At 45.9% G+C, this 25,134-nt stretch overlaps 2 protein-coding genes across 5 annotated transcripts in view; both read left to right on the top strand.

Moving 5' to 3' along the window:
- Positions 1-9,288: 9,288 nt before the first annotated feature.
- Positions 9,289-25,134, top strand: part of LOC143767426 (uncharacterized) — a 55,188-nt gene continuing 39,342 nt past the window's right edge. The window contains exon 1 of one of the 3 annotated variants that reach the window (XM_077255754.1): positions 9,289-9,348. In XM_077255754.1, coding sequence (XP_077111869.1) covers positions 9,322-9,348 — 27 coding nt within the window. In that variant the 5' untranslated portion in view covers positions 9,289-9,321. Of the gene's footprint in view, positions 9,349-9,385; positions 9,490-10,054; positions 10,304-25,134 lie in introns of those variants that run through there. The other 2 variants (XM_077255753.1, XM_077255756.1) reach the window with 2 other exon arrangements.
- LOC143767429 (uncharacterized) overlaps positions 9,302-25,134 on the top strand; it is a 162,437-nt gene continuing 146,604 nt past the window's right edge. The window contains exon 1 of one of the 2 annotated variants that reach the window (XM_077255763.1): positions 9,302-9,348. Coding sequence is in view for 1 of the 2 variants with exons in the window: in XM_077255761.1 (XP_077111876.1) it covers positions 9,322-9,348 (27 nt within the window). In the remaining variant the exon portion in view is untranslated. The remainder of the gene's footprint in view (positions 9,349-25,134) is intronic. The other variant, XM_077255761.1, reaches the window with a different exon arrangement.

Raw genomic sequence — 25,134 nt, 5'->3', positions numbered from 1 at the left:
TTTTGAATTTACCAAATGGCTGCAATGAAACAAAGAACTTGAGAACTTGTTCACAGTTGTAGTCTTGGGCAAGCCTTGCTTATGTAAAAATAAGCCGGTAATTGACTGGCACCAGGGTGATATTGTGCACTCGAGCCTTGAGTGTCAGCAGAAATATATGTCATGTTCTATGAATCTGTCTAAAGCCATTCCCAATGGTTTACCTCATGTATTCAGAAATTTAGCTAATGTATTTTCTGTGTCCAAATCCGAAAAACTACCCCATGCAGAGATTATGATTGTTCCAAAAAACAGGTACAAAACTAACTAACGTCAGGCAATGAAAGGGTTCAACAGGCCTTCCATGTCACCAGAAAGCGCCGGTTTCCTTTTCATTGATAAAAAAGATGGTGGTCTCAGACCTTGTATTGACTATCACTAACTTAACTCAATTACTGTAAGGAATCAGTATGTTCTGGAGTGGGTGGAACCTAAGTCTCTAAAAGCCTTACATCGTTTTCTTTGGTTTGCAAAATATTACCCTAAATTAATTAAAAATATTTCTAAGATTGACAAACCACTCACTGACTTGACTAAAAAGGGAGCAGATGTTGTTAATTGGAAGCTTAAGGCATACTGTGCCTTTTCTGAGTTAAAGAAATTTTGGATAGAAATGCAGATGGTGCTGCCGTTTTTATGAAGGGATTCCAATAGGGAGGTCAAAGGGCTATCAACCAAGAAGTGTAGATAGTTAGCATATTTAACCCTTTCGCAACCTTCGCTGTACTGGCACTGATCGGCAGGAGGTGCGTTAGTGCCCAGAGCAGTGCTAGAATGGCACTGCGATCGCGCAGCCTCACGCTGAGCGCCGCATCGATTGCGTGCGAGTGTCAGCTGTGACAGCTGACACCCCTCAGCAATGCCCATGATTGGTGCTAGCACCAATTGTGAACATTTATCCCCTCTGATGTCGCTGTCAGTGGTAAAGCGGCATAAAGAAGCATCGCACAGGGAGGGGGCTCCCTGTGGGCTTACATCAGGACATCGCGATCGCTTTGCGATGTCCTGATAGTCTCCAAGGAGACCCCCTGCACCAAGATGGCCACGGGGTCCTTCGTGGTCATGCAGGTAAGGTGGCTTGTGAGCGCCTGCTGAGAGTAGCTGCTGGCCTGCCTCCTTCCCTGCCTGTCAGATCCTGATCTGATATTCTGCAGTGCAGAGTATCAGATCATCGATCAGATGTAATATAGTAATATCTCATACTGTGACAATGTAAAAAAAACTATATTATAAAGTGTAAAAATATATATTTTTAAAATCCCTAAATAAAGAAAAAAATAAATATTTTTCCAATAAATACATTTATTTACAAAAATTTAAAAAAGTAATAAAAGTACGCACATTTGGTATCGCCGCGTCCATAAAACCCACTCTATAAAACTGTCCCACTAGTTAACCCCTTCGTGAACAGCAAAGTTTTTCCATAAAAAAAAATGAATAAAAAACGTGGCAAAAAACAATGCTTTATCATCGTACCGCCAAGCAAAAAGTACTTTAAACGCTATCAAAAAGACTGATGAAAATATAAATGGTGCCGCTGAAAACGTCATCTTGTCCCACAAAAAACAAGCTGCAATACTACAGCTCCATTAGCAGAAAAATAAAAAAGTTATAATTGTCAGACTAAAACGATGTAAAAATAATTATTTTTTCTACAAATTTGTTTTTATTGTGTAAAATCAGCAAAACATAAAAAAAAAAAAATGAGATAATGCTGTGATCGTACTGACCTGAAGAATAAGGCTGCCGTCACATTAGCAGTATTTGGTCAGTATGGCTGATAAATGCAGAAGTGGTGCATGTGTTTCTATTATACTTTTTCTCTAATTGTTCCACTCCTGGTTATGGCTTACAAATACTGATGTAAATTCCTGAATTGCTTACTTTTGTTCATTCTGTCTCCCAAAAATTGGAATTGAAAGCGATCAAAAAATGTCTTGTGCCCGAAAATGGTACTAATAAAAACGTCAGCTCATCCTGCAAAAACAAGCCTCACATGACTCTGTCAGCCGAAATATAAAAAAATTATAGCTCTCAAAATATGGTGATGCAAAAACTAGTTTTCACAATAAAAAGCGACTTTTAGTGTGTGACAGCAGCCAAACATAAAAACCCAATATAAATCTGGTATCTCACCGACCCGAAGAATAAAGTCGCCTAATCACTGATACTGCATGAGGAACAGCATAAAAAAATCCTGTTCTTCACATGCTGTTGATTTTTTCATTCTGCCTCCCAAAGATTGCAGTAAGGCTCGGCACACATTTATCCTGCGCTCTGTGCTGGGCACTTACATCGGGGTTTCGGTGTAAATCTCTGAAATACGTGATTCAGACAGAACCTCTGGCTGAAGATTCCCTATAATGAGGCAGATGGAGGCACTGTATGCTGTCTGACCTGTAATCTGGCGGTGTCCGTCTTTTTAGGATTGCATAATAGTACAGTCAGCCAGTTTTGTGCACTTCTGAAAAGAAGGACACCGTGGAACAGAGGCCAGACGGAGTCCAGAGTAACTCTGCTGCCTCACTATAGTGAACGGATCCATCAGGGGTTTCATCTGAATCACATCACTCAGAGATTTAGATGGAAACCTGTTGTGAATTTGGTTTCTGGGCTCCCCCGGTGGTTTCTGGTGGTACTGCACTTGTGTGCTTCATCTCCTCTGTTCACCTGTTTCCATCAGGATGTGGGAGTTTTCTATTTAACCTTGCTCCTCAGTCATTTCTATGCCGGCCAACAATGTTACCAGAAGCCTTTCTGTTGCATGTTCCTGCTCCTAGACTACTATCAGCTAAGTTGGACTTGTAGTCCTAAGTTTGTTTTGCATTTTTGTTCCAGTTCTCTGTGATTGATTATTTCTGAGGCTGGAAGCTCTTGTGAGCTGAAATTGCCACTCTGGTGTCATGAGTTGATATTAGAGTCTTAAAGTAATTTCAGGATGGTGTTTTGAAAGGGTTTTCAGCTGACTGTGAAGTTCCCTTTTCTGTCTTCCTACTATCTAGTAAGCGGACCTCAATTTGCTAAACCTATCTTCATACTTCGTATGTCAATTTCCTCTGAAATCACCGACAATATATGTGGGGGCTACTGTCTGCCTTTTGGGGAAAATTTCTCTAGAGGTAAGCCAGGTCTGTATTTTCCTCTGCTAGGGTCAGTCAGTTCTCCGGCTGGCGCTGGGCGTCTAGGGATAAAACGTAGGCACGCTACCCGGCCACTGTTAGTTGTGCGGTAGGTTTAGCTCACAGTCAGCTCGAGTTCCCATCTTCCAAGAGCTAGTCCTTTTTGTATGCTTTGCTATGTTCTCTTGCCATTGAGAACCATGACAGTTTGGCCGGCCTAGGGTTAAAATAATTGGCAGAAGTAAGGAGAGAAAAGAACTCTGCAGAGAATTTTTTTTTTTTTTTCCTGAGTTTGCTCATTAGTTGATTCACTTGCATCTCTGCTTACTGCAGTCTTCGTCTCTCTCTCCTTCTAATCCTTGAATGGTTCTGATTTTACCTGATTAATATGGATCCTCAGAGTTTAGCTACAGGTTTGGATAATCTCGCTGTGAAGGTTCAAAGGTTACAGGATTTTGTTATTCATGCTCCTATATCTGAACCTAGAATTCCTTTACCTGAATTTTTCTCCGGGGATAGATCTCGCTTCCAGAATTTCAAACATAATTGTAAATTATTTTTGTCTCTGAGATCTCGCTCCGCTGGAGATCCTGCACAGCAGGTCAGGATTGTAATTTCCTTGCTCCGGGGCGACCCTCAGGACTGGGCATTTGCTTTGGCACCAGGGGATCCTGCGTTGCTCAATGTGGATGCGTTTTTCCTGGCTTTGGGGTTGCTTTATGAGGAACCTCATTTAGAGATTCAGGCTGAAAAAGCCTTAATGGCCCTGTCTCAAGGGCAAGATGAGGCTGAAATATACTGCCAAAAATTTCGTAAGTGGTCTGTGCTTACTCAGTGGAATGAGTGCGCCCTGGCGGCGAATTTCAGAGAGGGTCTCTCTGATGCCATTAAGGATGTTATGGTGGGGTTCCCTGTGCCTACAGGTCTGAATGAGTCCATGACAATGGCTATTCAGATTGATCGGCGTTTGCGGGAGCGCAAACCTGTGCACCATTTGGCGGTGTCTACTGAGAAGGCGCCAGAGATTATGCAATGTGATAGAATTCTGTCCAGAAGCGAACGACAGAATTTTAGGCGAAAAAATGGGTTATGCTTCTATTGTGGTGATTCAACTCATGTTATATCAGCATGCTCTAAACGTACTAAGAAGGTTGATAAGTCTGTTTCAATTGGCACTTTACAGTCTAAGTTTATTCTATCTGTGACCCTGATTTGCTCTTTATCGTCTATTACCGCGGACGCCTATGTCGACTCTGGCGCCGCTTTGAGTCTTATGGATTGGTCCTTTGCCAAACGCTGTGGGTTTGATTTAGAGCCTCTGGAAGTTCCTATACCTCTGAAGGGTATTGACTCCACGCCATTGGCTAGTAATAAACCACAATACTGGACACAAGTAAATATGCGTATTAATCCGGATCACCAGGAGATTATTCGCTTCCTTGTGTTGTATAATCTACATGATGTGTTGGTGCTTGGATTGCCATGGCTGCAATCTGATAACCCAGTCCTCGACTGGAAAGCAATGTCTGTGTTAAGCTGGGGATGTCAGGGGACTCATGGGGACGTACCTTTGGTTTCCATTTCGTCATCTATTCCCTCTGAGATTCCGGAATTTTTATCTGATTATCGTGACGTTTTTGAGGAGCCTAAAATTGGTTCACTACCTCCGCACAGAGAGTGCGATTGTACTATAGATCTGATTCCGGGCAGTAAGTTTCCAAAGGGTCGTTTATTTAATCTATCTGTGCCTGAACATGCTGCTATGCGGGAATATATTAAGGAGTCCTTGGAAAAGGGACATATTCGTCCTTCGTCATCTCCCTTAGGAGCCGGTTTTTTCTTTGTATCTAAAAAAGATGGCTCTTTGAGGCCGTGTATTGATTATCGGCTTTTGAATAAAATCACGGTTAAATATCAGTATCCTTTGCCACTGCTTACTGATTTGTTTGCTCGAATAAAGGGGGCCAAGTGGTTCTCTAAGATTGATCTTCGTGGGGCGTATAATTTAGTGCGAATTAAGCAGGGGGATGAGTGGAAAACCGCATTTAATACGCCTGAGGGCCATTTTGAGTATTTAGTAATGCCTTTTGGTCTTTCAAATGCCCCTTCAGTCTTTCAGTCCTTTATGCATGACATTTTCCGTGAATATTTGGATAAATTTTTGATTGTGTATCTGGATGATATTTTGATTTTTTCGGATGACTGGGACTCTCATGTCCAACAGGTCAGGAGGGTTTTTCAGGTTTTGCGCTCTAATTCCTTGTGTGTAAAGGGTTCTAAGTGCGTTTTTGGGGTTCAAAAGATTTCGTTTTTGGGGTACATTTTTTCCCCCTCTTCCATTGAGATGGACCCTGTCAAGGTTCAGGCTATTTGTGATTGGACGCAACCCTCTTCTCTTAAGAGCCTTCAGAAGTTTTTGGGCTTTGCTAATTTTTATCGTCGATTTATAACTGGTTTTTCTGATGTCGCTAAACCGTTGACTGATTTGACTAAGAAGGGTGCTGATGTTGCTGAGTGGTCCCCTGCTGCTGTGGAGGCCTTTCGGGAGCTTAAGCGCCGCTTTTCTTCCGCCCCTGTATTGCGTCAGCCTGATGTTACTCTTCCTTTTCAGGTTGAGGTCGACGCTTCAGAAATCGGAGCTGGGGCGGTTTTGTCGCAGAAAAGTTCCGACTGCTCCGTGATGAGACCTTGTGCGTTCTTTTCTCGTAAGTTTTCGCCCGCTGAGCGAAATTATGATATTGGTAATCGGGAGCTCTTGGCTATGAAGTGGGCTTTTGAGGAGTGGCGTCATTGGCTTGAGGGGGCTAGACATCAGGTGGTGGTATTGACCGACCACAAGAATTTGATTTATCTTGAGTCCGCCAGGCGCCTGAATCCTAGACAGGCGCGCTGGTCGTTATTTTTCTCTCGATTTAATTTTGTGGTTTCTTACCTACCGGGTTCTAAAAATGTGAAGGCGGATGCCCTTTCTAGGAGTTTTGAGCCTGATTCCCCTGGTAATTCTGAACCTACAGGTATCCTTAAGGATGGAGTGATATTATCTGCTGTTTCCCCAGATTTGCGACGGGTCTTGCAGGAGTTTCAGGCGGATAGACCTGATCGTTGCCCGCCTGGTAGATTGTTTGTTCCTGATGATTGGACCAGTAGAGTCATCTCGGAGGTCCATTCTTCTGCGTTAGCAGGTCATCCTGGAATCTTTGGTACCAGGGATTTGGTGGCTAGGTCCTTCTGGTGGCCTTCCCTGTCGCGAGATGTGCGAGGTTTTGTGCAGTCTTGTGATGTTTGTGCTCGGGCCAAGCCTTGTTGTTCTCGGGCTAGTGGATTGTTGTTATCCTTGCCTATTCCGAAGAGGCCTTGGACTCACATCTCCATGGATTTTATTTCTGATCTCCCTGTTTCTCAGAAGATGTCTGTCATCTGGGTGGTGTGTGACCGTTTCTCTAAGATGGTCCATTTGGTTCCCTTGCCTAAATTGCCTTCCTCATCCGAGCTGGTTCCTCTGTTTTTTCAAAATGTGGTCCGTTTGCATGGTATTCCGGAGAATATCGTTTCTGACAGGGGAACCCAATTCGTGTCTAGATTTTGGCGAGCGTTCTGTGCTAGGATGGGCATTGATTTGTCTTTTTCGTCTGCTTTCCACCCTCAGACTAATGGCCAGACCGAGCGAACTAATCAGACCTTGGAGACTTATTTGAGGTGTTTTGTGTCTGCGGATCAGGATGATTGGGTTGCCTTTTTGCCCTTGGCGGAGTTTGCCCTCAATAATCGGGCTAGTTCTGCCACCTTGGTTTCTCCTTTCTTCTGTAATTCGGGGTTTCATCCACGTTTCTCTTCCGGTCAGGTGGAGTCTTCGGATTGTCCTGGAGTGGATGCTGTGGTGGAGAGGTTGCATCAGATTTGGGGGCATGTGGTGGACAATTTGAAGTTGTCCCAGGAGAAGACTCAGCATTTTGCCAACCGCCGTCGTCGTGTTGGTCCTCGTCTTTGTGTTGGGGACTTGGTGTGGTTGTCTTCTCGTTTTGTCCCTATGAGGGTTTCTTCTCCTAAGTTTAAGCCTCGGTTCATCGGCCCGTACAAGATATTGGAGATTCTTAACCCTGTGTCCTTTCGTTTGGACCTCCCTGCATCTTTTTCTATTCATAATGTCTTCCATCGGTCATTGTTGCGCAGGTATGAGGTACCGGTTGTGCCTTCCGTTGAGCCTCCTGCTCCGGTGTTGGTTGAGGGTGAGTTGGAGTACGTTGTCGAGAAGATCTTGGACTCCCGTGTTTCCAGACGGAGACTTCAGTATCTGGTCAAGTGGAAGGGCTACGGTCAGGAGGATAACTCTTGGGTGACAGCCTCTGATGTTCATGCCTCCGATTTGGTCCGTGCCTTTCATAGGGCTCATCCTGATCGCCCTGGTGGTTCTGGTGAGGGTTCGGTGCCCCCTCCTTGAGGGGGGGGTACTGTTGTGAATTTGGTTTCTGGGCTCCCCCGGTGGTTTCTGGTGGTACTGCACTTGTGTGCTTCATCTCCTCTGTTCACCTGTTTCCATCAGGATGTGGGAGTTTTCTATTTAACCTTGCTCCTCAGTCATTTCTATGCCGGCCAACAATGTTACCAGAAGCCTTTCTGTTGCATGTTCCTGCTCCTAGACTACTATCAGCTAAGTTGGACTTGTAGTCCTAAGTTTGTTTTGCATTTTTGTTCCAGTTCTCTGTGATTGATTATTTCTGAGGCTGGAAGCTCTTGTGAGCTGAAATTGCCACTCTGGTGTCATGAGTTGATATTAGAGTCTTAAAGTAATTTCAGGATGGTGTTTTGAAAGGGTTTTCAGCTGACTGTGAAGTTCCCTTTTCTGTCTTCCTACTATCTAGTAAGCGGACCTCAATTTGCTAAACCTATCTTCATACTTCGTATGTCAATTTCCTCTGAAATCACCGACAATATATGTGGGGGCTACTGTCTGCCTTTTGGGGAAAATTTCTCTAGAGGTAAGCCAGGTCTGTATTTTCCTCTGCTAGGGTCAGTCAGTTCTCCGGCTGGCGCTGGGCGTCTAGGGATAAAACGTAGGCACGCTACCCGGCCACTGTTAGTTGTGCGGTAGGTTTAGCTCACAGTCAGCTCGAGTTCCCATCTTCCAAGAGCTAGTCCTTTTTGTATGCTTTGCTATGTTCTCTTGCCATTGAGAACCATGACAGAAACCCCAAAGTAAGTGCTCAGTGTAGAGCGCCGGATAAATGTGATCCCAAACGTTATGTAAAATGTTCCCAATAAAAGCTTCCACCCAATCCACAAATAAGCAAGTCCCCACTTAGATCTATGGTGCAGTTTTTGCGTGTTTTTTTTGCGCGGTTTTTAATGCGCTTTTGTATGCGTTTTTGAAAGCTAAATAAAGGTGTATTATTGAACAAAAAAAAAATTTGTGATGTCATTATTGTCCAACCTCCTCTTTTACATTTGTCCAACCCACACTCCATTACACACACAGATAGATCCAGACCCAGAGCCTAGACTGCCACAATGTACCATCCCCTTCTGAGGAAGAAATTTTCGAAACGCGTGTCAGGGGGTACGTTGTGGCAGTCAGGACTCTGTGTAACTATGTATATTCACTAGCCTAATACCTATTGTGGATTACCGTTTACTTTATGTTTTACTTCTGGCTGTGATGTGCAGAGAAACACTTAGTTATAAGGCTCTTCAGCAATCTTATTATATATTGCATCATCTTATTGAATTAGCCGTACTTAGTCCCGGAGTCCTATAGAATATTCTGGGTCCACATGCACATAAACATTTTTTATTCCAATTATTCCAAATATTGTGCTTTCTATCTGATTCACCTGTAGTGATTTATTATCGATATTATCTGTATAGTTATTATTGGACCACTTTTCATACCACTGCCCGATGTTTGCGTGTCTTTTTCATTCCTTTCTGCGTTAAGTCATCCCTTTTTTAATCATGTTTTAAATATGGCTTAATAAAATTATGTTTTTATATGGATTTTTGGAGGATTTGTCTGGCTTTGGTTTTCCTAATTTTCACGGTCCTCTGTGTTTATATTTTGGGGCATTTTTTTGTGCTTTCCTCCACTGAGGCCTCTGGTCATGTGACCCCCTGACTCCTCCCCTCCTGTGACCTCACCACAGGTCCTGTGCGCACAGAACAGCCATATATGTGGTGTGCGGCTCTGCAGGTGGAGGTAGGTGCTGGAGATTCCCCATTACTGGCCGCAGGCGCTAGGACATGTGTAAGATGCAGGGAGAGGGATGAAGGAGCTTACCCCGCTGAGAATGTGTAACTGGAAATGTGGCCCGGAGTTCCTCCTGGTGATCACAGAAAGGTAGACAAAAAATAGGGCAAAGATTCCGGCCCAACCACCCAGGGGTAAAATGGATTCTTTATTTAAACGTAGTTAACACAATAAAAGGCGAGGCCTCGCACCTTTCCTGTACAGTGCAGTGCCAACCATTGTTACCTATAAGCATGAGGTCTGAGGGCACTGGTGGCTAATGGATTACAAGTAAATCTAATGTTACAGGAATTGGAATTGAGGTATGATGTGAGTTCAGAATAAGTGGAGGCATCACCTTTCCAGACTAGAAGGGTGTCCTCCACATACCTGGCGTACCATACTGCAATACATTGGAAGGGATACTGGCAAGCCATGAGACCTGGATTTCTCTATCGCTTCATTGGGGACACAGGAAACCATGGGTGTATGCTATTGCTGCCACTAGGAGGCTGACATTATGGAGAAAAAAAGGTTCGCTCCTCCGCAGTGTACACCCCACCGACAGGAACTAGGATATTTAGTTTAGCTTAGTCTCAGTAGGAAGTGGACACGGTTCTTGTATTAGACCCATATCTACCTCGGTGTCAGTCGTTCCTTTTCAGGTACCTGGAGGGATAAAGTGTGAACAGTCACAACTGTACTCCCACAAAGAGACAATGAGTACGGCGTGTACTGCCACCCCGTATCCTCATATGTCTATTCGGCTGGATCCCAAGCCCTAACACAGAATTTTGTTTAGGTGATCCGGACTCGGTCCCGCCTCCGTCCCCTAACCACTCGCCCACCAGAGCCTGTCGGTCTAAGGAGACATGGACGTCCCACAACAAGTTTTTCAGATGTCTGATCGTTCCTGGATGGGGAGGTACATGTGTTTCTTTTCCCCTACGTACTAGAAGTGACATGGAGAAGACCCGGAGGAAGATAGGGGGGAAAAAAGTAATATTTTTATTTTACAGCATTCACTGCATTGGTATTAGGATCATTGGGGTCCTTTTCCCTTTAATTCCAATGGATTGGGGGCACCGGGCCTACCTTTTGCAGTATTTTTAGGGCCTCCGCGCTTCTCCCCCATGCTCCAGTGGTCAGCACTAGGGTTGAGCGACTTTTACTTTTTCAGGATCGAGTCGGGTTTCGCGAAACTCGACTTTGTCAAAAGTTGGGTCGGGTGAAATCGGCCGATTATTGCGAAAAGTTGGGGATTCGACCGAAACACGAAACCCAATGCAAGTCAATGGAGAATCAAAGTCGGCAGTGAGTGGAGGATAGGAAAACACCAACAGAGCCCATTTTAATGCCAAAAACATCAATTCTTGTTACTTAAGCTTGTCAATCTTAATGTACCTTATAATAATAGTTAGCCATTGAAAATTTGGAGGTCATTTGGCAACAGTTGTGGGGGGAGTAGGGCTGGCTCAAGTTTTTCGTGGGCCCAGGAAACGCGGACTACGTCACGGCGGTGGAGCAGGGAGAGGTAAGTATTTCAACTTTGCAAGTGCTGTGATCCTGAGCAAGCAGGGGGGGGCACACTCGTTCGCATTGCCACTGGCACAGGGCCCCTCAAAGTACGGCGTTGTGATTGACGGCGGGGGCGCCTCCCACCGGCAGAGACACTTTTGCGTACTATGAGGGGCCCTGTGCCAGTGACGTCGCGAATGAGTATGCCCCCCCACCTGTTGAAGGAACCTGCACTTTCATCTGCACCTTCCTCTTTGTCCCCGTGTAAGGTGGTATAGTATGCGGGAAGGGGAACCAGAATTTCTGCAGGGTCAGATACTGGCTATGTAGAGTGCAAGGGGAATGTAGTGGTCTGGGTCAATGTACCGGCAGACTCATCTAGCAGTGGCTGGGCAATGGGCAGGATGAGGAGGAAACACAGATATAGGCCCAAAGAATAAAGTAGGCTAAATGCAGTTCAAAATTGGTAACAGGAGTAAACCGGCAGCACTGCTTTGTTCAGTGGAGGAGAACAGCAAGGAGTGGCAGTTAGTAGGCCCAACCAAACCAGTAGGCCAAATGCAGTTTTAAAATTCCTATAGGCCGAAAGCCTGAAGATTGAAGCTCAGGAGAAAAACACAGGAGAATACCAAGGAGCGGCAGACACCGTTAGTAGGCCCAACCAAACTAGTAGGCCAAATGCACTTTAATATGTGATATCGGCTGCAAATTGAGGCTCTGCTTTGTGCAGTGAAGGACAGCTGTATTGAGTGGCGCAGACAGACACAGGTAGTAGGCCTAAATTTAAAAAGTTGGCTCAATGCAGTTTAAAATTGGTTACAGGGGTACACAGGCGGCAGAGCGTTGTTAAGCGGAGGACGATTGTCAGGACTGGAGTGGCCCAGACAGACTTAGTAGGCCTAAAATAAAAAAGTAGGCGCAATGCAGTTAAAAATGGGTAACAGGGGTACACAGGCAGCATTGTTTTGTTAGGCGGAGGACGATTGCTAGGAGTGGCGCAGACAGACTTACTAGGCCTAAAATAAAAAAGTAGGCTCAATGCAGTTCTAAACTGGTAACAGGAGTAAACTGGTGGCACTGCTTTGTTCGAGGACAACTTGAATAAGTGGCTGACACAGTACGTTGGCCTAAATAGTAAAGCGGGCTAAATGTCTGCAAAAAAAATGTTCGTAAATAAACAGGTGGCAAAGCAACGTACAGGGGTGGGTTCCTCCGCTGAGTACCAGATAGTGGTAGTTCGCGCACAGTATTCACAGGTCAAAATGGAGGGCATGGTCCCTGTATATATTTACTATCATCTCTCAATTTGTATTGGCAGTGCCATTGAAGGATTTAACAGCACCGACTAAACAGCGGTGGAGCACTGTTTGAGCTGGGGGGGGGGAACACTGTCGTGGGCGGCGGTACTGGCCCAGGGCCCCTCATATTACGACGGTGTGTCTGACGTTGGGTGTGCACCCCCACCGCCAGAGACACTTAATTGTACGATGAGGGACCCTGTGCCAGTGCAGTGCCAAAAGTGGGCACACCCACCTGTCCAGGCAAACGGCACTCGCACGGGTGCTTGTGGCAAGTGGTGACCACGGGCCCGTGGGGGGAGTCAGCCCATTTAGGGAGGTGTTAAAAATGGCCTATGGTGGACATTCAGCAGCAGCAAATGGAGGAATTGGAGCAGTCAGTAAGAGGAGTCCAAAAGCAAGACCTTTTTAAAGGAAAACTACGTGTCAGCAGGGGAAGGTGGGGCAAAAGAATGTGAAATCCATGATTGGTTCATTTTAATGAAGGTTAGATCATCAACATTTTGGGTAGCCAGACGTGTCCGTTTTTCGGTCAGTATTGAACCAGCAGCACTGAAGACTAGGGTTGAGCGAAACGGGTCGATCATTTTCAAAAGTCGCCGACTTTTGGCTAAGTCGGCGTCTCATGAAACCCGATCCGACCCCTGTGCTTGTCGGCCATGCGGTACGCGACTTTCGCGCCAAAGTCGCGTTTCAATGACGCGAAAAGCGCCATTTCTCAGCCAATGAAGGTGAACGCAGAGTGTGGGCAGCGTGATGACATAGATCCTGGTCCCCACCATCTTAGAGAAGGGCATTGCAGTGATTGGCTTGCTGTCTGCGGCGTCACAGGGGCTATAAAGGGGCGTTCCCGCCGACCGCCATCTTACTGCTGCTGATCTGAGCTTAGGGACAGGTTGCTGCCGCTTCGTCAGAAGCAGGGAGAGCGTTAGGCAGGGTCCACTAACCACCAAACCGCTTGTGCTGCAGCGATTTCCACTGTCCAACACCACCTTCGGTGTGCAGGGACTGTGGAAGCTATTTTTTTTTTTTTTCCCCTCAGCGCTGTAGCTCATTGGGCTGCCCTAGAAGGCTCCGTGATAGCTGTATTGCTGTGTGTACGCCACTGTGGAAACCAACTGCTTTTTTCAAAGCACATATCCTCTTGTTCCTTCCTTTCTGCACAGCTATCTTTTTTGTTTGTCCACACTTTTTATTTAATTTGTGCATCAGTCCACTCCTATTGCTGCCTGCCATACCTGGCTTACATTACTGCAGGGAGATAGTAATTGTAGGACAGTTTTTTTTTTTTGTTTGTTTTTTTTTGTGGGAGATTAAGATTGGCATTTCTGCTACAGTGCCATCCCTGTGTGTGCCATCTCTCACTGAGTGGGCCATAGAAAGCCTATTTATTTTTTCCGTGATTTGTGTTCTAAAATCTACCTCAACACAAAAACACTACATCAATCAGTGGGAGAAAAATATTGGCCTCAGTCAGGGCTTGTGTGCCACTGCTGTGTGTGCTATCTCTCATTCAGTGGGCTATAGCAAGCCTATTTTTTTTTTTTTTTTTTTTAATATTATTTGGTTTCTAAAGTCTCCCTGAAAAAAAAAAAAAAACCTAAAAAAACAGTGGGAGAGTAATATTGCCCTTTCAGCTTGTGTGCCAGTCTTGACTCCTGGGTGTGCCACCTCTCTCCCTTTCATTCAGTGGGCCATAGAAAGCCTATTTATTTTTTCCGTGATTTGTGTTCTAAATTCTACCTCAACACAAAAACACTACATCAATCAGTGGGAGAAAAATATTGGCCTCAGTCAGGGCTTGTGTGCCACTGCTGTGTGTGCTATCTCTCATTCAGTGGGCTATAGCAAGCCTATTTTTTTTTTTTTTTTTTTAATATTATTTGGTTTCTAAAGTCTCCCTGAAAAAAAAAAAAAAAACTAAAAAAACAGTGGGAGAGTAATATTGCCCTTTCAGCTTGTGTGCCAGTCTTGACTCCTGGGTGTGCCACCTCTCTCCCTCTCATTCAGTGGGCCATAGAAAGCCTATTTATTTTTTTTAAAAAATATTATTGGGTTTCTAAAGTCTCCCTTAAAAAACAAAAAATACATAAAAAAAACAGTGGGAGAGTAATATTGCCCTTTCAGCTTGTGTGCCAGTCTTGACTCCTGGGTGTGCCACCTCTCTCCCTCTCATTCAGTGGGCCATAGAAAGCCTATTTATTTTTTTTTTTAAATATTATTGGGTTTCTAAAGTCTCCCTTAAAAAACAAAAAATACATAAAAAAACAGTGGGAGAGTAATATTGCCCTTTCAGCTTGTGTGCCAGTCTTGACTCCTGGGTGTGCCACCTCTCTCCCTTTCATTCAGTGGGCCATAGAAAGCCTATTTATTTATTTTTTTTAATATTATTGGGTTTCTAAAGTCTCCCTTAAAAAACAAAAAATACATAAAAAAACAGTGGGAGAGTAATATTGCCCTTTCAGCTTGTGTGCCAGTCTTGACTCCTGGGTGTGCCACCTCTCTCCCTTTCATTCAGTGGGCCATAGAAAGCCTATTTATTTTTTTTTTAAAATATTATTGGGTTTCTAAAGTCTCCCTGAAAAAAAAAAAAACATAAAAAAACAGTGGGAGAGTAATATTGCCCTTTCAGCTTGTGTGCCAGTCTTGACTCCTGGGTGTGCCACCTCTCTCCCTTTCATTCAGTGGGCCATAGAAAGCCTATTTATTTATTTTTTTTAATATTATTGGGTTTCTAAAGTCTCCCTTAAAAAACAAAAAATACATAAAAAAACAGTGGGAGAGTAATATTGCCCTTTCAGCTTGTGTGCCAGTCTTGACTCCTGGGTGTGCCACCTCTCTCCCTTTCATTCAGTGGGCCATAGAAAGCCTATTTATTTTTTTTTTTAAATATTATTGGGTTTCTAAAGTCTCCCTGAAAAAAAAAAAAACATAAAAAAACAGTGGGAGAGTAATATTGCCCTTTCAGCTTGTGTGCCAGTCTTGACTCCTGGGTGTGCCACCTCTCTCTCTCTAATTGTGGGCCATAGAAAGCCTTTTTTTTTTTTTTTTTTTTAATATTATTTGGTTTCTAAAGTCTCCCTGAAAAAAAACAAAACATAAATTAGGTGGGAGATTAATATTGACATTAGTGCTTGAGTGACAGTCCTGCGTGTGTGTCATCTCTGTGATTTTGTGCCACAGAAAACAGAGTGTGTAACATTGTGCCTGATTTTCCTTGTGGTCTCACCAACCTGTTAAGGGATATTGAAATCATACTGAAGTTATAGCTCACCGTGTAAGTTGTTTGACAGCAACAAATAAAGTTACTTTGGTTAAGATTTTAAAACAATGAGGAAGTCTGGTGCAAGAGGTCGTCGTGGGCGTTCATTGTCAGCTGGTAATGATGGTAGTGGTAGTGGAGCATCAGGTGGTCGTGGGGATAAAAATATTCCACCTAAGTCTGGAGCTGTGGAGCCAGTTTCGTCGTCAGGCTACACAAGGCCTCGAACGCTCTCTTTTCTGGGAGTAGGAAAACCGCTTTTAAAGGCGGAGCAGCAACAGCAAGTTTTGGCTTACATTGCAGACTCAGCCTCTAGCTCTTTTGCCTCCTCTTCCGAAACTGGTAAATGTAAAAGCAGCGCGTCGCTTGTGGATGTTCACGGTCAGGGACAAGTCGCTTCCTTGTCCTCCTCAGCAAAAACTACAACAAGAGAGAAGGATGCAGCAGGCGACACAACGGGTCACTCCATGGAGCTCTTTACACATACCGTCCCTGGCTTAGAAAGTGAAACATTTAACAGGCCATGCCCATTACAAGTATATTCTGACATGGAGTGCACTGATGCACAGCCACAGCCAGAGTACTATGCTGCTCCTTTGACTCAGACCACCACATTGCCCTCTCAGGGTACAGATCCACAATCAGACCCTGATGAGACTATGTTGCCCCGCCACGAACGCTATACCACCGACCGACACAGTGACACAGACGAAGTTGCACACGAGCTCGAAGAGGAGGTAATAGATGACCCAGTTATTGACCCCGATTGGCAGCCATTGGGGGAACAGGGTGCAGGCGGCAGTAGTTCAGAAGCGGAGGTGGAGGAGGGGCCGCAGCAGGCATCAACATCGCAACAGGTTCCATCTGCCGGGCCCGTATCTGGCCCAAAACGCGTGTCAAAGCCAAAACCTGTTGGAGCACAGCGTTGCCATCCGGTTAAAGCTCAGTCTGCAATCCCTGAAAAGGGATCCGAGTCTAGGAAGAGTGCAGTCTGGCATTTTTTTAAACAACATCCAACTGATCAGCGCAAAGTCATCTGTCAAAAATGTTCAACTAGCTTAAGCAGAGGTCAGAATCTGAAAAGTCTAAATACTAGTTGCATGCATAGACACTTAACCACCATGCATTTTCAAGCCTGGACTAACTACCAAACGTCCCTCAAGGTTGTAGCACCCTCGGCCAATGAAGCTAGTCAGCAACGCAACATCCCTTCCGTCACTGTAAGGCCACCATTTTCCGCACCACCGGCAGTATCTGTGCAGGTTTCTTTGCCAGCCAAAAGCAGTCAGGGTCAGGGAATCACCAGTTTTGTAGGAGGAAATATTGCATCTAGGGCACCGGCGGAAACAATACCGTCTCCAACCGTCTCTCAGTCTGCCATGTACACCGGCACACCCGAAAGTTCCACGATCTCCAGCTCTCCAGTCCAGCTCACCCTACATGAGACTCTGGTTAGAAAAAGGAAGTACTTATCCTCGCATCCGCGTACACAGGGTTTTAACGCCCACATAGCTAGACTAATCTCGTTAGAGATGATGCCCTACCGGTTAGTTGAAAGCGAAGCTTTCAAAGCCCTGATGGAGTACGCTGAACCACGATACGAGCTACCCAGTCGACACTTTTTTTCCAGAAAAGCCATCCCAGCCCTGCACCAGCATGTTAAACAGCGCATCGTCCATGCACTCAGGCAATCTGTGAGTACAAAGGTGCACCTGACTACAGATGCATGGACCAGTAGGCATGGCCAGGGACGTTATGTGTCCATCACGGCACACTGGGTGAATGTGGTGGATGCAGGGTCCACAGGCGACATCAATTTAGGGACAGTTGTGCCTAGCCCACGGTCTAGGAAACAGTTGGCTGTAGGCGTTCGCACCCCCTCCTCCTCCTCCTCCTCGTCCTCCTGCAGAAGCTACAGCTCTTCCACAGAACGCAGTCTGCCAACCACTCCATCGGCAGATGACACTGTTGCACACCAGTTGTCCCATTATGGGCCAGCTACTGCCAAGCGTCAGCAGGCTGTATTGGCTATGAAGTGCTTGGGCGACAACAGACACACCGCGGAAGTTCTGTCCGAGTTCTTGCAACAAGAAACACAGTCGTGGCTGGGCACAGTAGATCTTGAGGCAGGCAAGGTAGTGAGTGATAACGGAAGGAATTTCATGGCTGCCATCTCCCTTTCCCAACTGAAACACATTCCTTGCCTGGCTCACACCTTAAACCTGGTGGTGCAGTGCTTATTGAAAACTTATCCTGGGTTCTCCGACCTGCTCCTCAAAGTGCGTGCACTTTGCTCACATATCCGACGTTCGCCTGTACACGCCAGCCGTATGCAGACCTATCAGCGGTCTTTGAACCTTCCCCAGCATCGCCTAATCATAGACGTTGCAACAAGGTGGAACTCAACACTGCACATGCTTCAGAGACTGTGCGAACAGAGGCGTGCTGTTATTTATTTGTGGGAGGATACACGGGCAGGCAGTAGGATGGCAGACATGGAGTTGTCAGGTGTGCAGTGGTCTAAGATACAAGACATGTGTCAAGTCCTTCAGTGTTTTGAGGAATGCACACGGCTGGTTAGTGCAGACAACGCCGTAATAAGCATGAGCATCCCCCTAATGCGTCTGCTGATGCAAAGTTTGACGCACATAAAGGAGCAGGCGTCTGCACCAGAGGAAGAGGAAAGCCTTGATGACAGTCAGCCATTGTCTGGTCAGGGCAGTGTACAGGACGAGGTAGCGGGCGAAGAGGAGGTGGAGGACGAGGAGGATGATGGGGATGAGTATATTTTTAATGCCGAACCTTTCCCGGGGGCACAGGAAATTGGTTGCGTGTCACGGCCGGGTTCTGGTTTTTTGAGGGACACAAGTGACGTAGATTTGCCTGCAACTGCCCCTCAACCAATCACAACCGGAGATTTGACAACTGGAACTTTGGCCCACATGGCGGATTATGCCTTACGTATCCTAAAAAGGGACACACGCATTACGAAAATGATGAACGATGACGATTACTGGTTGGCCTGCCTCCTTGATCCACGCTATAAAGGCAAATTGCAAAATATTATGCCACATGAGAACTTGGAACTAATATTAGCAACCAAACAATCAACTCTTGTTGACCGTTTGCTTCAGGCATTCCCAGCACACAGCGCACGTGATCGTTCTCACACGAGCTCCAGGGGGCAGCAGACTAGGAGTGTTAGGGGTGCACACATCAGAAGTGGCGTTGGACAGAGGGGTTTTCTGACCAGGTTGTGGAGTGATTTTGCTATGACCGCAGACAGGACAGGTACTGCTGCATCAATTGAAAGTGACAGGAGACAACATTTGTCCAGTATGGTTACTAACTATTTTTCATCCCTTATCGATGTTCTCCCTCAACCGTCATTCCCATTTGATTACTGGGCCTCCAAATTAGACACCTGGCCAGAATTGGCAGAATATGCATTGCAGGAGCTTGCTTGCCCGGCAGCAAGTGTCCTATCAGAAAGAGTATTCAGTGCTGCAGGTTCAATATTAACCGAAAAAAGGACTCGTCTGGCTACCCAAAATGTTGACGATCTAACATTCATTAAAATGAACCACAACTGGATTTCGAAATCTTTTGCCCCACCTTGCCCGGCCGACACCTAGCTTTCCTATGAAAAGCTCTTGCCTGTGAATTACTTTTCTAATGTCTAATTTGCTGCAGCTGATTGTACAGCATACGACATGTTTACACCTCCCTAAATGGCAAAACTCCCCACACGGGGCCGTGGTATCGCGACTTGGCGCAAGCACCCGTGAGACTGCTGTTTGTCTGAAGAGGTGGGTGTGCTCGCTTTTGGTTGACGGCATTGCTACTGGGTCCCTCATAGTACAATGTAGTGTCTCTGGCGGTGGTGGTGCGCACCCAACGTCAGACACACCGTTGTAACATGAGGGGCCCTGGGGCGGTCCCGCCGGCCTCAAGAGAGTTCCCCCCTACCCCAGCTCAAAATGTGCTCTACCACGTCCAAAATTATGTCGCACAGCTCCACCAATCTTTAGTCTATTCGCTGACATCATTCAATGTCTGGCACTGACAATACAAATTTGTAGACATCTATGATGCAACTTAAAGTAGTCTGTGTCTGTGTCCTATATTGGCACCATTAAATAGTTACTGCCAAATTACTATGTCAGAAACTCAGTAGATGAGCCCACCCCTGTACCTAAGTATGCCACCTTTTTTTTTGTTTTGGTTGTTTTGCGAGACATTAACATCTATTTATATTTTGGGAGTACTGGGACAGACACTCCTTGCACTACTCCTCCACTCACCACCAAGCTGCCTGTGTATCCATGTAACCGCTGTAAAGCTGCCATGAGCCTATTGTTTGTTATTTTAGGCCTTTGATAGCCTGTCTGCGGTCCCTACTTTAAATACTCCTCCACTGACCACCAAGCTGCCTGCCCGTGTATCCATGTAACCGCTGTAAAACTGCCATAAGCCTATTGTTTGTTATTTTAGGCCTTTGATAGCCTGTCTGCGGTCCCTACTTTAAATACTCCTCCACTCACCACCACCAAGCTGCCTGCCCGTGTATCCATGTAACCGCTGTAAAACTGCCATGAGCCTATTGTTTGTTATGTTAGGCCTTTGATAGCCTGTCTGCGGTCCCTACTTTAAATACTCCTCCACTGACCACCAAGCTGCCTGCCCGTGTATCCATGTAACCGCTGTAAAACTGCCATGAGCCTATTGTTTGTTATTTTAGGCCTTTGATAGCCTGTCTGCGGCCCCTACTTGCAATACTCCTCCACTGACCACAATGCTGCCTGGAGTGCCTGCCTGTGTATCCATGTAACCGATGTAAAACTGCCATGACTGCCTACTGTTTGTTATTTTAGGCCTTTGGTAGCCTGTCTGCAGCCCCTACTTGCAATACTCCTCCACTGACCAGACCACTGCTGCCCGTGTACCCCTGGAACCAATTATAAAGTGCCTACAGCCAGCCCATTTTCTTATGTTAGGCCTTTGAAGCCTGTCTGCGGTCCCTACTTTAAATACTCCTCCACTGACCACCAAGCTGCCTGCCCGTGTATCCATGTAACCGCTGTAAAACTGCCATGAGCCTATTGTTTGTTATTTTAGGCCTTTGAAGCCTGTCTGCGGTCCCTCCTTCCACTAGTCCTCCACTGACCAGACCACTGCTGCCCGTGTACCCCTGGAACCAATTATAAAGTGCCTACAGCCAGCCCATTTTCTTATGTTAGGCCTTTGAAGCCTGTCTGCGGTCCCTACTTTAAATACTCCTCCACTGACCACCAAGCTGCCTGCCCGTGTATCCATGTAACCGCTGTAAAACTGCCATGAGCCTATTGTTTGTTATTTTAGGCCTTTGAAGCCTGTCTGCGGTCCCTCCTTCCACTAGTCCTCCACTGACCAGACCACTGCTGCCCGTGTACCCCTGGAACCAATTATAAAGTGCCTACAGCCAGCCCATTTTCTTATGTTAGGCCTTTGAAGCCTGTCTGCGGTCCCTACTTTAAATACTCCTCCACTCACCACCACCAAGCTGCCTGCCCGTGTATCCATGTAACCGCTGTAAAACTGCCATGAGCCTATTGTTTGTTATGTTAGGCCTTTGATAGCCTGTCTGCGGTCCCTACTTTAAATACTCCTCCACTCACCACCAAGCTGCCTGCCCGTGTATCCATGTAACCGCTGTAAAACTGCCATAAGCCTATTGTTTGTTATTTTAGGCCTTTGAAGCCTGTCTGCGGTCCCTCCTTCCACTAGTCCTCCACTGACCAGACCACTGCTGCCCGTGTACCCCTGGAACCAATTATAAAGTGCCTACAGCCAGCCCATTTTCTTATGTTAGGCCTTTGATAGCCTGTCTGCGGTCCCTACTTTAAATACTCCTCCACTGACCACCAAGCTGCCTGCCCGTGTATCCATGTAACCGCTGTAAAACTGCCATGAGCCTATTGTTTGTTATTTTAGGCCTTTGAAGCCTGTCTGCGGTCCCTCCTTCCACTAGTCCTCCACTGACCAGACCACTGCTGCCCGTGTACCCCTGGAACCAATTATAAAGTGCCTACAGCCAGCCCATTTTCTTATGTTAGGCCTTTGAAGCCTGTCTGCGGTCCCTACTTTAAATACTCCTCCACTGACCACCAAGCTGCCTGCCCGTGTATCCATGTAACCGCTGTAAAACTGCCATGAGCCTATTGTTTGTTATTTTAGGCCTTTGAAGCCTGTCTGCGGTCCCTCCTTCCACTAGTCCTCCACTGACCAGACCACTGCTGCCCGTGTACCCCTGGAACCAATTATAAAGTGCCTACAGCCAGCCCATTTTCTTATGTTAGGCCTTTGAAGCCTGTCTGCGGTCCCTACTTTAAATACTCCTCCACTCACCACCACCAAGCTGCCTGCCCGTGTATCCATGTAACCGCTGTAAAACTGCCATGAGCCTATTGTTTGTTATTTTAGGCCTTTGATAGCCTGTCTGCGGCCCCTACTTGCAATACTCCTCCACTGACCACAATGCTGCCTGGAGTGCCTGCCTGTGTATCCATGTAACCGATGTAAAACTGCCATGACTGCCTACTGTTTGTTATTTTAGGCCTTTGATAGCCTGTCTGCAGCCCCTACTTGCAATACTCCTCCACTGACCACACCAATGCTGCCCGTGTACCCCTGGAACCTATTTAAAAGTTCATAGAGCCTAGTTATATATTTTATTTACTATTAATAAGGCCATGATGGACTACGCTGTACCACGCTACAAGCTAACCAGTCGACACTTCTTTTGCGAGAAAAGCCATCCCAACCCTCCACCAGCATGTAGAAGACCGCATTGTCCATGCACTCTGGCAATCTGTGAGTACAAAGGTGCACCTGACAACAGACGCATGGACATGTAGGCATGGCCACGGAAGATTACGTGTCCATTACGGCGCAATGGGTTAATGTGGTGGATGCATGGTCCACAGGGGACAGCCTACTAAGTCTGTCTGCAGTCCCTAATTCAAATTGTCCTCCACTGTCTAAATCGGAGCTTCCACCTTCTGGCTTTCGGCCTATAGTATCAGAAATTAAACTGCATTTGGCCTTCAACTTTGGTTAGGGCCTACTAACGGCTTCTGCCCCTCCCTGGTGTTGCCCTCAACTAAATAAAGCTGAGCTTCAACCTTCTGCTCCAAATTACCATTTTGAAAAATGCAGTAGGCTTTTCCGGCCTACTAAAGGTGTCTGTCTGTGTGCCCCTGCCTGGTGTTGTCCTCAACTAAATAAAGCTGAGCTTCAACCTTCCGGCTCTCATTAAGTGGTTTTAAAAAAAAAAAATGGTGGTTAGGGCCTACTAACGGCTTCTGCCCCTCCCTGGTGTTGTCCTCAACTAAATAAAGCTGAGCTTCAACCTTCCGGCTCTCATTAAGTGGTTTTAAGAAAAAAAAAATGGTGGTTAGGGCCTACTAACGGCTTCTGCCCCTCCCTGGTGTTGCCCTCAACTAAATAAAGCTGAGCTTCAACCTTCTGCTCCAAATTACCATTTTGAAAAATGCAATAGGCTTTTCCGGCCTACTAAAGGTGTCTGTCTGTGTGCCCCTGCCTGGTGTTGCCCTCAACTAAATAAAGCTGAGCTTCAACCTTCTGCTCCAAATTACCATTTTGAAAAATGCAATAGGCTTTTCCGGCCTACTAAAGGTGTCTGTCTGTGTGCCCCTGCCTGGTGTTGTCCTCAACTGAATAAAGCTGAGCTTCAACCTTCCGGCTCTCATTAAGTGGTTTTTAAAAAACAAAATGGTGGTTAGGGCCTACTAACGGCTTCTGCCCCTCCCTGGTGTTGCCCTCAACTAAATAAAGCTGAGCTTCAACCTTCTGCTCCAAATTACCATTTTGAAAAATGCAATAGGCTTTTCCGGCCTACTAAAGGTGTCTGTATGTGTGCCCCTGCCTGGTGTTGTCCTCAACTAAATAAAGCTGAGCTTCAACCTTCTGCTCCAAATTACCATTTTGAAAAATGCAATAGGCTTTTCCGGCCTACTAAAGGTGTCTGTCTGTGTGCCCCTGCCTGGTGTTGCCCTCAAATAAATAAAGCTGAGCTTCAACCTTCTGCTCCAAATTACCATTTTGAAAAATGCAATAGGCTTTTCCGGCCTACTAAAGGTGTCTGTCTGTGTGCCCCTGCCTGGTGTTGCCCTCAACTAAATAAAGCTGAGCTTCAACCTTCTGCTCCAAATTACCATTTTGAAAAATGCAATAGGCTTTTCCGGCCTACTAAAGGTGTCTGTCTGTGTGCCCCTGCCTGGTGTTGTCCTCAACTAAATAAAGCTGAGATTCAACCTTCCGGCTCTCATTAAGTGGTTTTAAAAAAAAAAAATGGTGGTTAGGGCCTACTAACGGCTTCTGCCCCTCCCTGGTGTTGCCCTCAACTAAATAAAGCTGAGCTTCAACCTTCTGCTCCAAATTACCATTTTGAAAAATGCAATAGGCTTTTCTGGCCTACTAAAGGTGTCTGTCTGTGTGCCCCTGCCTGGTGTTGCCCTCAACTAAATAAAGCTGAGCTTCAACCTTCTGCTCCAAATTACCATTTTGAAAAATGCAATAGGCTTTTCTGGCCTACTAAAGGTGTCTGTCTGTGTGCCCCTGCCTGGTGTTGTCCTCAACTAAATAAAGCTGAGATTCAACCTTCCGGCTCTCATTAAGTGGTTTTAAAAAAAAAAAATGGTGGTTAGGGCCTACTAACGGCTTCTGCCCCTCCCTGGTGTTGCCCTCAACTAAATAAAGCTGAGCTTCAACCTTCTGCTCCAAATTACCATTTTGAAAAATGCAATAGGCTTTTCCGGCCTACTAAAGGTGTCTGTCTGTGTGCCCCTGCCTGGTGTTGTCCTCAACTAAATAAAGCTGAGCTTCAACCTTCTGCTCCAAATTACCATTTTGAAAAATGCAATAGGCTTTTCCGGCCTACTAAAGGTGTCTGTCTGTGTGCCCCTGCCTGGTGTTGCCCTCAACTAAATAAAGCTGAGCTTCAACCTTCTGCTCCAAATTACCATTTTGAAAAATGCAATAGGCTTTTCCGGCCTACTAAAGGTGTCTGTCTGTGTGCCCCTGCCTGGTGTTGCCCTCAACTAAATAAAGCTGAGCTTCAACCTTCTGCTCCAAATTACCATTTTGAAAAATGCAATAGGCTTTTCCGGCCTACTAAAGGTGTCTGTCTGTGTGCCCCTGCCTGGTGTTGTCCTCAACTAAATAAAGCTGAGATTCAACCTTCCGGCTCTCATTAAGTGGTTTTAAAAAAAAAAAATGGTGGTTAGGGCCTACTAACGGCTTCTGCCCCTCCCTGGTGTTGCCCTCAACTAAATAAAGCTGAGCTTCAACCTTCTGCTCCAAATTACCATTTTGAAAAATGCAATAGGCTTTTCTGGCCTACTAAAGGTGTCTGTCTGTGTGCCCCTGCCTGGTGTTGCCCTCAACTAAATAAAGCTGAGCTTCAACCTTCTGCTCCAAATTACCATTTTGAAAAATGCAATAGGCTTTTCCGGCCTACTAAAGGTGTCTGTCTGTGTGCCCCTGCCTGGTGTTGTCCTCAACTAAATAAAGCTGAGCTTCAACCTTCCGGCTCTCATTAAGTGGTTTTAAAAAAAAAAAAATGGTGGTTAGGGCCTACTAACGGCTTCTGCCCCTCCCTGGTGTTGCCCTCAACTA

Source organism: Ranitomeya variabilis, chromosome 4, assembly GCF_051348905.1.
Source record: "Ranitomeya variabilis isolate aRanVar5 chromosome 4, aRanVar5.hap1, whole genome shotgun sequence".
Taxonomy (NCBI): Eukaryota; Metazoa; Chordata; class Amphibia; order Anura; family Dendrobatidae; genus Ranitomeya; species Ranitomeya variabilis.
Note: the sequence above shows the minus strand (reverse complement) of the source record. Positions and strands in the feature narration are given on the sequence as shown.